Below are 12,933 nucleotides of genomic sequence, written 5' to 3'. Positions count from 1 at the left end.
CGAGTTCGACTGATTTTGCTTTATTGCATCACATATAGCTTACCATAGGATAATGGAAATGGGGAAAATTGCTATAACCATAAAATCTAATGTATTCACATGTCTTAAATGGGTCAGTGTTTCTTCAGTAGCAATGTGTGTTTTTAAAAGGATTGAGAATGTAACACATTTTGTCAAAGCATGATTAATCAAATTCTGTTGTATTGTTCGTAATCTTATGAGCATTACAAATGATTCATAAGATGTTAAAAAGGCACTTGCAGAGGTATTTTGTAAAGAACAATTCATATTTTCATCGTGAATGACTAGCCTTTCAAGATTCTACATGCTTTCAAAAGAAACTTGATCTCTTCTACTTTTAAGAAATGTTCAAACATATCTTTGGGCAAAACATTATCCATTTGCAATGCATGTGAGATAAGACGGCATGACTAATGCTGGCGAAGACGAGGTGAAATCAAGCCCATTTATAATCCATCAGTCGTTCTTGCTTGTTGAAAACACATTCATGAATAAATGAGATTTGTGCATTGAGTTCTTTGGGCATTGTGATTAGAAATGGTGCTTCAAGGAAAAGCGTTGCATTACAACTTTGCTTAGCAAGAAATGTTGGTTTGTAAAAGGATGTGGTAATATCAGTAATAGGCAACAAAATTGGCTTCTTTGGATCTTTACGTTTTCGTTCACAGAATTTAGGTTGTGAAGATATGTGCTATATTCAATCAAAAATAGCTGATTTGGTAATATTTTGAAGAGGATGGCAGGACTGACTGTTAAGTTTCAATATTGATTTTAAGGGCAATAACAATGACATAAGATTGCACTATACTGTTTCCATGGTAACTTTTGAGTATTGTGTTGATTAAAAGCTTATTGTTGTGGAAAAACTAATTACACAGGTTTGATTGCTAGTGAATGTCTGTCAATCAACTGATAATTTGACTGTTTTGAATGAAACTTTGAAATTTGAAGGGAAAAAACCAACTTCTTGGCATAAAAACTTGTGTGTGTTATGACAGCACAAGAAATGGTCACAAGTTTCAGTATAGATCTAAACATCTACAATGGTTTGGAGTATATAAGATTTTTAAATAAAAAAACATTGCAAAAAACATTCGATGACAAAATAGATGGTATTATGATGACAAAATCATAATACTAACTATTTTGTCCATCATATGTTTTTTGCAAGTTGTTGATGTGCCTTGTACCGAACTAGCATTGTAGCTAGAGCTACGCAAACTGGTCTTCCATCATCGCACATTTCCCAGAGCGTTCTTGACGAAAACACGGGAGAATAAAACAATTCTTCTTTGCAATCAAGCTAATAGCTGTCTTGTGAAAGGAAGGTGGCAGTTTTGTTTTGCGGCAACTGTTGATTGTGTAGTAGTAAAAACACTAAGAATATTGATGCAGCCTCGGTGAAAATGAGAATCAGTGCCCTGTAGAAGAATTAAAGGCACAAGGGAGTGATTACTGGGATGTGTTCTGCATTTTAATGTTTATGCTCATACATAATGCTTATCGTTTCATCCGACATAGATGAACAGTTTACGAGATTAATTTGAGAATTTCCAAACAAAGCTATGCATGTTTGTACCAGACTAATCCAAGGCTGGTTTGACTAATTATGGTTAAATACATGTAAAAGTTACGTTGTTTTGTTTATGTTGTCATGTTTACTTTTTAAAGTGGTAACATTTGGTAGGCTGTTGTGTACATTGATGTTTGTGGAGAGAGGGTTAGAGTGAATTAGTGGTTGTGAGATTAGCAGGTGATCAGTCATACTTATAAAAGTGCAAATTTTTGTGGAACATTAATTTTGGTGCTTCTCACCCTCAACACAGCTGGTGTGAAAATAAAAAGGTGCGAATATATTACTGCTATGCATAGGTCTATGTAAGAAAACTTGCTAAAGTAGCGCAAATTCGTAAAGAGTGAAAAATTACACACAAAAATGAGCACTTATGCAGTACTTGTAGAAACATCCCAAGAGGACTGTGTTGATTGGGTTTTGGTTTGGAGGGAGGCAATTCAGGCAATTCATTTAAATGCATGTGCCTGCAGGATGATTGAGTAAAGGGGTGTTTTAATGATGATTTGTCGTTATGGAGGGGATTTGGGAAGACGGCATCTGGGGTGCACTTGTGTGTGTATGTATACACTTGTTTGAAGTTGCTATATAATTTTCTTTAAGAGTCTTGTTCTGAAGAATATGATTTGATAAATGTGAAAGCAAAAAAGAATATGATGTTAACTTGGGATTTAGTGTGGTAACGTGCTCAGATTGTAGCACCATATTCTTTGATAAGTATAGCTTTAGGATGAAAATGTGAAGTTTGCAAGTGCAATGGGACAAAAGAAAAAATTAGTCCTTACTCCGATCTCAAGAGCCATAGTTTGTTTATGGTACATTTACCATGAAGTGAAACACATAGATATATCAGGTAATTCACAGGCCTCAGGCCTTGCACTGCGTACACGCTTAGTACACTCCTTGGACAGAACCGGTATGTTCCAACTTGGCCACAAATTACCTGATATACCAGTAGAGGAATCAGTGTATAGTGTATGGCATTTACATGATAACATCCTGTAGATTGATATATCTTTTCCGTAAACAAACAAACAAACAAACTAACTTTTTATTCTTTGTTTTTGTCGCAGCTACAAGACCATCAAGTCTTTCCATTACAAGTGGGATGCAGTACCCAACACCAATAGCTGCCGTGGGTGATTCTTTCACAGGAGCTATTCCAGCGGATGAAGCATCTTCTTCATCTAATGGCACTGAGGAGTACTATGATAGTACACCAACAAGCCCCTCATCATATGAAACAATAACAAATAAACCACCACATAGTGGAAGCACACCCAAGAAGAAGAAAGCGTAAGTTCTCATTAAAAATTTAGCTTATAGGCAGTTGAGCTTCAAATTTAAAGTGTCGACATCCATTTGTTTTCTAGAGAAAATTTACATGGCTGGACCAGTGTACAATGTATCTTTACAACATGTGAGATTAGATACAGTGATTTAATGAATTGGATATGCAGAGATTTTTTGTGCATAAGTCTAAATTTATTCCAATTCTGTTCTGTGGAAAGTAAGTTTTCACTTAATGTGTGTACATAATAGTAACACTGAACATTGATTCAATAGATTGAGCATATTAAAGAAATCTTTATGATTATAATAATTGTATAAACTTCAAGTAGCTACTGCTTCTTCTTGTTAAGTTTCTTAAGTGCATGTTAGTTGTTACAGATATGAAAGTACAGCCACTCCTTGTTTGTTTTGTAAAGCAGCACAATTTTAAATGCGTTGAAAAAAATTAAGGAGGAATCGCATGTTAACATTTCATCCCATATGCGCACAAAACACAAAACAAACATGCTGTATTTGGCTTAATAACATTAAGTACAGACAGTAAGGAGCCTATTGCTCTTAAATGTCTTGTAATTATTGGCATTATCTGTAGTTGGTCATTGAATGGTACACATTCGTTGTTAGTACAGTCATGCTGCATAGGATGACGTACAAAATAGTTCTTATCAGTTTTTAAACCTGCTTTTTGAAAAACAAAACGGAATGGATGGAAAGAAAGAATAAATAATGGATGAATGCCAGATAAAAAAAAAAATCCAAATTCAGATACTGTGTAAATTTGAAAAAAAGGATTTCTACTTCACCTGAACATTCAGTTGTCATAATGTTATGGATTATGAACAGAAAATATACATTTTTTTATGTTGACACTAACAGACTTCATTAATATTGTTCTTCATTTCTGTGATTCAGTATTCCTTGTTGAAAAATGAATTGATTATAGTGTTTGTTACTAATTATCGATTTCAAACTTGAATTGTGAATTTAGTGAATTTTATAAACTCTGTACTTTTGGGAAAAAAATATTTTTCTTCAAATACTATTCCGTTTCTTCAATCCAAAAAGTCTATTTTATGAAATTATAATAATGATAAAAAATATTACAAAAATAAGTTAAATTGTTGAATGTATGAAAAATGTAATTACAAGATGAATTTTACACCAAGGTGATTAAACCCAATATTTCTGTTTACTGCAGGCCTACTGAATGGAAATCAGGCGGTAGAGTGTCACTCAATAGGAGTATATCCGGAGGTTCCCATTCTAGTACTAGTAGTAGTAGAGAATGGAGAGACAGATGAACTGAAACCATGCGCAAATCCAGAGGGCGCTCTTAGAGATGCCATGCGCTTCATGCAAAGTAGTGATTGGTGAGTCATATTGATATCTTTACATAGAAACTTCTTGTTTATAGTCATAAAGTGTAGGCTATCTCCTTACACACAGTTGTTTCCTAATTTTAGGGTTCCCCTAAAAAGTTCTTCCATTACAAAGAGTAAAGAAACGATGAATTTTTATGAGATGTTGTAATATTTTTAGTCCACATTGGCCAGCATTTCTGTGATGGAAGTCCTAAAAAAACTTTTATCATGGTCCTAAAACACTTGATTACAATACAGATACAGTATGACATTTGTAAACAATGCATTGAACAATGCATGAAGCTATCACTCTTTCTAGTCAGCGGCAATTTAGATTCTGAGAAGTTATTTTAAATGATTTAACATCAGTTAGTCTGAATAAAATATTAGAATACTTATAATAGGTGATTAGGACTGAAAGGTGGTTCGGGGTGAGTGGTGCACCACCAATTGGATGAGGCTTTCATTGTATATAACAGCTAAAATAATGGAACACATTTCAGGTCCAAAACACATTTGTGATTATTGAAAAAATATGAGCTTTTTTATAGTGTCAAAATCAGCGCTTTGATTAGAGGTTAATGACTGCGCATCAGTTGTTTTGAGGGTATTGTGAAATATCTAAACATTGTGCTTTGAAACCGAGGAATATCCTGAGGGGCGCAGCCCCAAGGATATTCCGAGGAATATCCTGAGGGGCGCAGCCCCGAGGATATTTCACAATACCCGAAAAATAACTGATGCAAAGTCATTAACCTCATTCATAATCATTACTTTTCACTTTTTTAATTCAATTTTCGTCACATTTCCTTCTTTTAAATTTGAAAAAAAGAACACAATTTTAACTGTATCTTTTGTTTTCTCTGTCAAAAATTGAATAGCCTATGAAGGAAATACCGCTAGCGACCAATCACACTAGCGCGCAATCATGCGATGTCCAAATACGGTGGCTAGCGTCCACATAAATTGTTCCAATGCATAACACGTCACACGGTGCGGTCATTGTAAAGCGTAATTTGCGTCCGCTTATTTTAAAGTTCTTATCTGAGATTGGATTAAACACATTGTGTATATTAATGAGGTTATGAATGTGGTAAAGTGGGAGAACAAGGTTGTCGACTTGGTCACCTACATGTAACTTTAAAGGCAATACATATCTTTTGATCCTAAAACTAGTTGGAGGTTTACTGTTCTATACTATGTCCCATAATGATGCATGGACCATCTACCTTTATAGAGGTTTTTGTAAATTTGTATGAGGTTCAAACCATTCTAATTTTTTCTTTTTTTGATTTTTTTTTTACAGGGAAGTGAAGATAGATGGTCTAAATCTTGTATCAAGATTATCACGCTTCCATCCTGAAGTATTCAATGGTCAAATACATTCAGTTCTTGTAGCAGTACTAAACGAAGCCAAAAATCTGAGATCCTCTGTAGCTAGATCGGCTATATCACGTCTTGGAGAAATGTTTGCAGCTCTCAGGCAAGCCATGGATAAGGTGAGATTATAGTGCTGTTCTTAATCAGTAGGGAATATTCCAATCACATCTAGCTTTAATTCGACATTCTAAATGTGAAAGAAATTTTTTGTTTTTAGCAGGACTTTGTTATCAAGAGAGCTATAAAAAATACATGGTACTCGTGGGAAATTTTCAGTTCATCAAAATTTCATCAAAATTGCGGATGTGAAATTCAATACTGTATTATAAATAGATTTTTATATCAAAGTCGCAATAATTTCAAGTTCTCAATCAATTTTTGAGTACCATTAAAAATTGCATGATGAGAATTAATAAAAGCAACCAAGCTTCTTGCTGTAGGCAATGTCATGTAGCGATATTACTCTGACAAGTACTTCCAGTGGAATTAAACCTGAATAATAAAGCAGTAGATAAATTTGATGAAAACAGTTGTGTGGTGGATTCTTGTATAGGTTGCGTGCATACTTTGTTGTGTTGCTAGCTCTGAAGAAAGTATCAATGTCATAATTAATCAATTTTGCTGAAGGTCGTTATGAGATATCAATATTCATTATTGGAATCAATAATTAGGTCATTGTTGCCAATCAAGGAAATTGTCCACTCAGTCTGACATTCAACTTATCTCATGAATGTGAACATATTATATTGAACCGTTTAAATTGCTACATTTGGTATTGAATAGTTCTTTATGCTTTTGTAATCTAAAAAGATTGGTGCCTATAATGAATTTTGTATCTGGTGCATATTCTAACCAAAGGTAATTTCTAAACTGATTTGATATTACCATGTATTATGCTTTGAAATTGCACTATAAACAAATTGGCAGGAATGAAAATTGATGAATCATTATTTTATTGAAACTATCCATATTTTTCTGCAACAAATCCTTACGTAGGCAATATGTAGATAAAAGTGTAATATAAAAATGTTGGTGCCTATAATGAATGTTGTATCTGGTGCATATTCTAACCATAGATTATTTCTAAACTGCTTTGATATTACTATGTTCTATGCTTTGAAATTGAACTATGAACAGATTGCCAGGACTGAAAATTGGAATATCTTGATTAATCATTATTTTATTGAAATTATCCATATTTTTCTGCAACAAATCCTTACATTGGCAATATGCGCTCATCAAACTATCAGGACTTGGTGTGATGTAACAACCAGTTCCGCAGCATTTTCAAATAATATCATTGAAATTAATTCTTTTATATGCTTTTTGTGTGTGTAGGATTTGGACAACATTTGCAAGGTTCTTCTGCCCAAAGCTGGTGAGAGCAATGGTTTTATCAGAGAAGATGTTGAGAAAACATTAGATAGTATGGTTAGGAATGCCACACCTCAGAGGCTGCTGGTTGCCTTAATACAAACTGGAGGAGGGTAAGAACACCATAAAGAAATCCATTCTTGTGCGATGTGTGATCTTAAAGTATTTTGGAATTAGTCTTAAGTTGCACATATTAATATCATCCTATGTCTCCTGTCTGGTTCTTAAATGAGTCAGATATTAAAATTGATATGTTTAAAATGTGAAGTCTGTTCAAGTTCCATTCATTTTTTTTGGGTTAAAATATTTCTTCACTTTCGAAATAGTGCATAATTTATATTTTAAATAACATATGTTACATAATACAATATGTGAAGAAAAAAGCCAATAATAATGGTAGAGGTTATAATATGAATAAAATTTTAAATAATGTCATCTGCAAGATGCAAGTCTTTTACAATTGTAAGGGAACCACCCAAACGCTCAACAATGTCCTATAAATGAAAGTGGTTTCATAAGGAGGCTGAACTGCTCCTTCCCTCCCTAAAATGTATGTGTGAAATATTGAAAATTCCAACTCAAAAGATCAACTTTGACAGAAATTTTAACTAGGTTTTTACAAACGTAATTGGACTTTTTGAACCCCTAACGAAAGGACTTTAGTTTATAAGACGTCATCAAATGGTTGGTTTGTTCCCTAAGGCATCGCATTGTTTTGATATTGTTGAAAGATTCTTTTTATTGTCTTGTTACAATTACAATACAGTAAAATATCATTGCACTATTTGTCTTTGCAGGCATAAGAATTCTGCTGTACGTAGAGCTACAGCCATGTTCTTAGAGCGTGTAGTAGAAAGAATGGGTCCTGGGCGTGTTCTGAGTGGCATCAAAGATGTGACAGACAAGGTTCTACCTACTGCATCGTCATTTGCTTTAGACAGCGCACAAGAAACAAGGTATGCAAAATAACTGGAAGATCCTAAAGTACATTTACCTCATTCATATCAGGAATATGTGTTTTATCATGTGTACTGATCCAGAACACTGGTATATGTACCTTGTACTATGTATATATGTTTAAAAACAGTGCACAGGTATAAATTGATATTTATTTAGGTCAGCTACATTTTCTTAAAAAGTCATTAAGTAGATGAGGCTACGTCGGCATGAAGTTATATTAGTAAGATCTCAAGGTTTCTTCCAATGATTCGGAGACATGCCGAAAAATAAGGCCATAGGTCTTGAAATATTAAGCTGTGTCAGACATAATCCTTTTTACATACTCAGAATTAAGTTGCACTGTCAAAACGCTTAACTCAATCAATAGCACTATAGTTTAATCAGCTCTTAATAGGCGTGAAATGTTAGGCTTTTACCACTACGCCGAAAAGTAGACCCATGTTAAGAGTACTATTAGTTCACCTATCTGGTATGTATTTTCTATTTTGTGTGTTGAAGAAAGTAGACAAAGTATAGGCCTTGAATTAATAATTTGTGATGCTTCTGGCGAGATGTCATGAGATATTAATCCGCGATGTTATAAGGCCTGCCGATTGAGCGCTGATCAAGGTATATGTTTTCATTTTTGAAATTTCCCATGTTTGCACTGTTATAAAATTAATTGTTAGCAGTGAGTTTTTTTACCCCTGTCAGGGATTTTTGGTTGACTAATTTGACAAGTTGATATGTCTGACACAATGCATTTTTGAGCACAGTGTAAGCACCAGCATGTGGGGCCCAAGGGCTGCTGCAATAAGCTCATAGATTTAGCCTCTTTGAAGATGTTGAAATTGGAAGCACAATTCCTGTTGCAAAAGTCATGTACTTTAAGCACCCAGTGTAGGTGCTTAGTTCCATTAATTGGCTGGTTACACAATATGCTGATAGTCAGCAGTAAACAGTATTAAGTCTCTCTCAGTTTGCAAGTGGCAAGCATATACAATGCCTAAATGAAATCCGGTCTCTTACTTTAGCACTAGTACTTGGAGCCCGCACTAGTAGGAGGGAGCTGTAGGTACTTCAGTTTGTATATCAACTGTTCACAACAAAATATATAAAACAATGACAAAAAGTACTGTTTAACAACAAGCAGGCCTAATAAAAATGTGCTATTACTTTGCTTATCTTTTACTTGTTTCCATCATTTCAGATATTATGGACGTAAAACTTTGTATTCATTGATGAACCATGAAGATTTTGACAGACTGATAGAGAAACATGTACAAGCTAGAGATCAGAAACCTTTGAAATCAGTACTTGACAATCTTAGAATAAAGGTAAGTTCAACAACAACAACTTAACAATGAAAAATTTGCATAAGCCCAAGATCTGTACCACAGTGGAATAGACTACCAAATGAGACTGCACTTGCACCAATGCTGGAGAACTTCAAGTCACATGTAACCTTTTCATCATTATATAAATTGCATTTGTTATAACCTGCAAAGCTCAAGTAAACCACCATATATTGTTGGTGGATTGTGGACATAACTGACTGTCATGCCAATACAACCAAAGCAGAAACCTCTGAAATCAGTACTTGAAAATCTAGAAAGAGTATAACACAAATGCAACCATTAATTTAACCTAAACTGCTAAACATTGTCATATGACTCATGATAATTTTTCTAAATATTTATTTCAGGTGTTAGTTAGTAGGGAGTTTGTTTTGAATTTAGAAACTTACATTGCAATGATTTTAACTTCTGACAAAAGAGCTGTAAATCATGTGTACAAACATCAACTTCAATGTATGAGCTAAAATCTGTATAGAAGAAAAAGGCCTTGAATGGCCGCCTACTTTGCTCATTATTTTCCGAGCTTTAAAAAAAAATAAAAGTATGAGCTTGTAAATTGTAGAGTTTAAGTTTTGGAATGTATGTTGTATTTTGCTTCATTCTGTCAAAGTTGACAGTACAAATTTCTATCACTGTGTTTTTGCCTACTTAGGGTCTTGGTGATCCACCTGTGGACAGCTCATCAGCTCGTGCTAAAAGAAGTGCACCAAATAGTAGAGCAACATCCGGTAGTAATAATCCTAGAGATAACTCCGCTGGCAGGTAAGCATTTGAAAAAGGGTACTAGGTTTTAGAACCAAAAAAAGCAATTGGTATTAAAATTAACTTCTTCATAAATGATTGTCTGGTAATAATTATATGATACAATATGAAATGTGATGTGATGGAGTTACAGTTTCTGCAGACTTTTCAGACCATTAAACAAGTTTAAGGTTTAGTTATTTACAAGTTTCTATTTTCATCAGAAGAAGAAGAACCTGGGTTGTATTTAAATTGTTACTGATAATACATTACAGGAAGTGCATAATATAATTTTATTTTATTTATTTTTCAAATTTGGCTAAAATACATCAAAAAGCAAAGTAAAATTACACAATACCTACAAAAGGAAACAAAGGTAAAATAGACCTGAAAGAGTCGGAAGCACCAAGACACTGTCACCAAAAGGTGTGACTCCTCCAACCCATTGGGGCATATAGAATGTTACCGAATTTAAAGCACACACTAAACCGTTAAATCTTTATCTTTCACATCAGTGAAAATGGACCAAGTTCAGGAAAGCGAGGACACTCCAAGAGATCTGCACCCAGGATGAGCGAGTCCAAACAAGAATCCATCAAAGATTTATGTAAGACGCTATCAGCAAGTGACTGGACAACGAGACTAGAGGGCATACAACAATTCCAACAAATGTGTGAAACTAATATAAATATAATAACGGCTAATATAGTCAAGGTGAGGGACAGGTATATTGATCAGTAATGATTGAGAAGACCTTTAGTATTTGTTAAATATGGCCAAGGTCATTGTTAAAGGTCAAGTCAAAATGATTAATTTCACAAGCATTAGAAACCGATGTGTACATGCAGTAGGTTGGCAACTAACAGAATAAGGAGGGAAATTGAACAAAAGTAACAAGAACCAAATAGGATATGCAGCGCAAATAATGATGAATTATGTCAGTGAGCGATGTACGGTGAAAACACTCATGACAAAAAACTCATAATGAAAAAGCTTTTTCTGAGTTTCAGATCTATGATCTTGAACTGACTGCCATCTCTTTTGAGTGTACTCTATATTTTTGTTAAATTCAATTTTAAGAACAGAGAGGGAGAGAGAGGAAAGCTAAGGAAATTATGACTTCAAGTCATAATAACAGAAAAGAACAGTTTAACCAGCTTAATGTGTTACAATTGAAACCTCAGATAAACAAAATTAACAAGTTCCAGCGCAAACTCCAAATAAAAATCACAGAAGGCGCTGGCACGGGAAGTGTTTCATTCATATTTGTATGACAAATATACAAATTTATTTCTAACTGAAATATTTGTTTATTTCCACAGATATTTGATAATTTCAACCCTCGTTTATCAGATTCCAATAGCAAGGTGAACCTAGCAGCACTTCAATGCCTACATGCAGTGGTACCTCAACTAGGTGAACACCTAGCAGCAGTAACAACGGCTATCACCCCTATGCTATCAGGCAATCTAGCCTCTAAAAACAGCAATATATGTCAAACTAGCCAAAATATATTGGACCTTATCATGCAGCATGTTGGTAAGTCATAATGGGTGGTTTGGTGATGAAGTTTTTAGTATTAAGATACAAGTTGCTCACCTTTGAGCATTTGATATTCAAGTAGCATTTTCCCTTGTTTACTTCAGTTGAAAACTGAATTTTTATATCAGTGTGAAATGAAATGCAAACAATTTAAAGAGGTCATCTTTTTGATTTTCCTTTATTGTTTGTGTTACAATGTATGCACTTGAATGACGGTTATGATCTAATGACAAAGTTATGATGATCTTGGGTAATTGCATGATCCATAGCTTTAATTTTTAATTGCAGTATTTAATGAGGGAAAAGTGAATGTTCGAAATATGCCTCAAAAAGTTACAGGCCAGCCGGGCTTGACCTTAAAAAGTTACCGGCCAGCCGGGCCGGCAACTAGATGCCAGTCAGAAAAGTTACCGGCCAGGCCAAAAAGTTACAGGCCAATGGCTGGCTGACCGGCCCTATTTCAAACGCTGTGTACAAGTAAGTGGTAGCAATCAAAAAGCACATAATAATAATGATAATACTAATGATGATGATTTTGTTTTTGCCTTGTAGATTTGAATGTGCTTGTGCAGCCATTTGCTAATGCAACACAGTATGGTAATGCTCGTACCAAGCCAATCATGGTAGAGAAACTAGCATGTAAGTAGGATTTGTTTTAACTCTAGTATCCTAAGGGTGACACAGTTTGGTGGAAGGGGCCCTATGTGCTGCCCACCCCACCATGCTGAAGGGGAGACACCAGTCTGTACTATTTTTTAGTATGCGGGAATGTTAGTGTTAAAAGCGATGTATAGTCATTTAAATTTTGACACCCAAAACTTAAGACCAACTTGTAAATATTTTTAGAGATTATGTGAGTTGTGATTTAAAAAACCCTGACCTGCTTTGCTTTGTCATATATTTTTAAAGTGACAAAGTATTTTTAAAGTGACACATGTGCCATTTATTTTGTCGTACGCATAGTTTAGGACTTTATGTTTGGTTTTCTTTTAAGGATATCAGAACTTAAATATATTTTGCTGGCAAAATTACTTAAAACCCCAACTTTAAGATGTTAGAAGTCACAATGGCTTAAAAGTCACAGTAACTTGAAAGTCACTGTGAAGTGATTTCAGGATTGCATAAATCATGCAGAATAGAATAGCTAAGGATGTTTTCTTGCTTGATAAGATATAAGGGTTTTAACAACCAACTTTGATTGGAGGATCAATGTTTTGAATTGTTGTAGATGTGGTGTTGTGTCTGATCTAACTGTAGTAGCCAAACTTCAACTGTGTTACTGCAGATATAAGCTGTGCAATGGATCTGAATAAACCTGCTAGAGTGTGTGATACTGGTTGCATTGTAACTC

General features: G+C 34.5%; 1 protein-coding gene across 1 annotated transcript in view; it reads left to right on the top strand.

Annotated features, from left to right (window-relative positions):
• Nucleotides 1–12,933, top strand: part of LOC140152224 (TOG array regulator of axonemal microtubules protein 1-like) — a 102,305-nt gene that overhangs the window by 87,747 nt on the left and 1,625 nt on the right. The window contains exons 11-21 of the mRNA XM_072174526.1: nt 2,668–2,890; nt 3,480–3,493; nt 4,086–4,257; nt 5,555–5,747; nt 6,967–7,115; nt 7,800–7,958; nt 9,152–9,278; nt 9,952–10,061; nt 10,556–10,754; nt 11,363–11,579; nt 12,135–12,221. Coding sequence (XP_072030627.1) covers nt 2,668–2,890; nt 3,480–3,493; nt 4,086–4,257; nt 5,555–5,747; nt 6,967–7,115; nt 7,800–7,958; nt 9,152–9,278; nt 9,952–10,061; nt 10,556–10,754; nt 11,363–11,579; nt 12,135–12,221 — 1,650 coding nt within the window. The remainder of the gene's footprint in view (nt 1–2,667; nt 2,891–3,479; nt 3,494–4,085; nt 4,258–5,554; nt 5,748–6,966; nt 7,116–7,799; nt 7,959–9,151; nt 9,279–9,951; nt 10,062–10,555; nt 10,755–11,362; nt 11,580–12,134; nt 12,222–12,933) is intronic.

This window comes from Amphiura filiformis, chromosome 5 (assembly GCF_039555335.1).
Source record: "Amphiura filiformis chromosome 5, Afil_fr2py, whole genome shotgun sequence".
NCBI lineage: Eukaryota > Metazoa > Echinodermata > Ophiuroidea > Amphilepidida > Amphiuridae > Amphiura > Amphiura filiformis.
The sequence above is the reverse complement of the archived record's forward strand: the minus strand, read 5'-3'. Positions and strand labels throughout refer to the sequence as shown.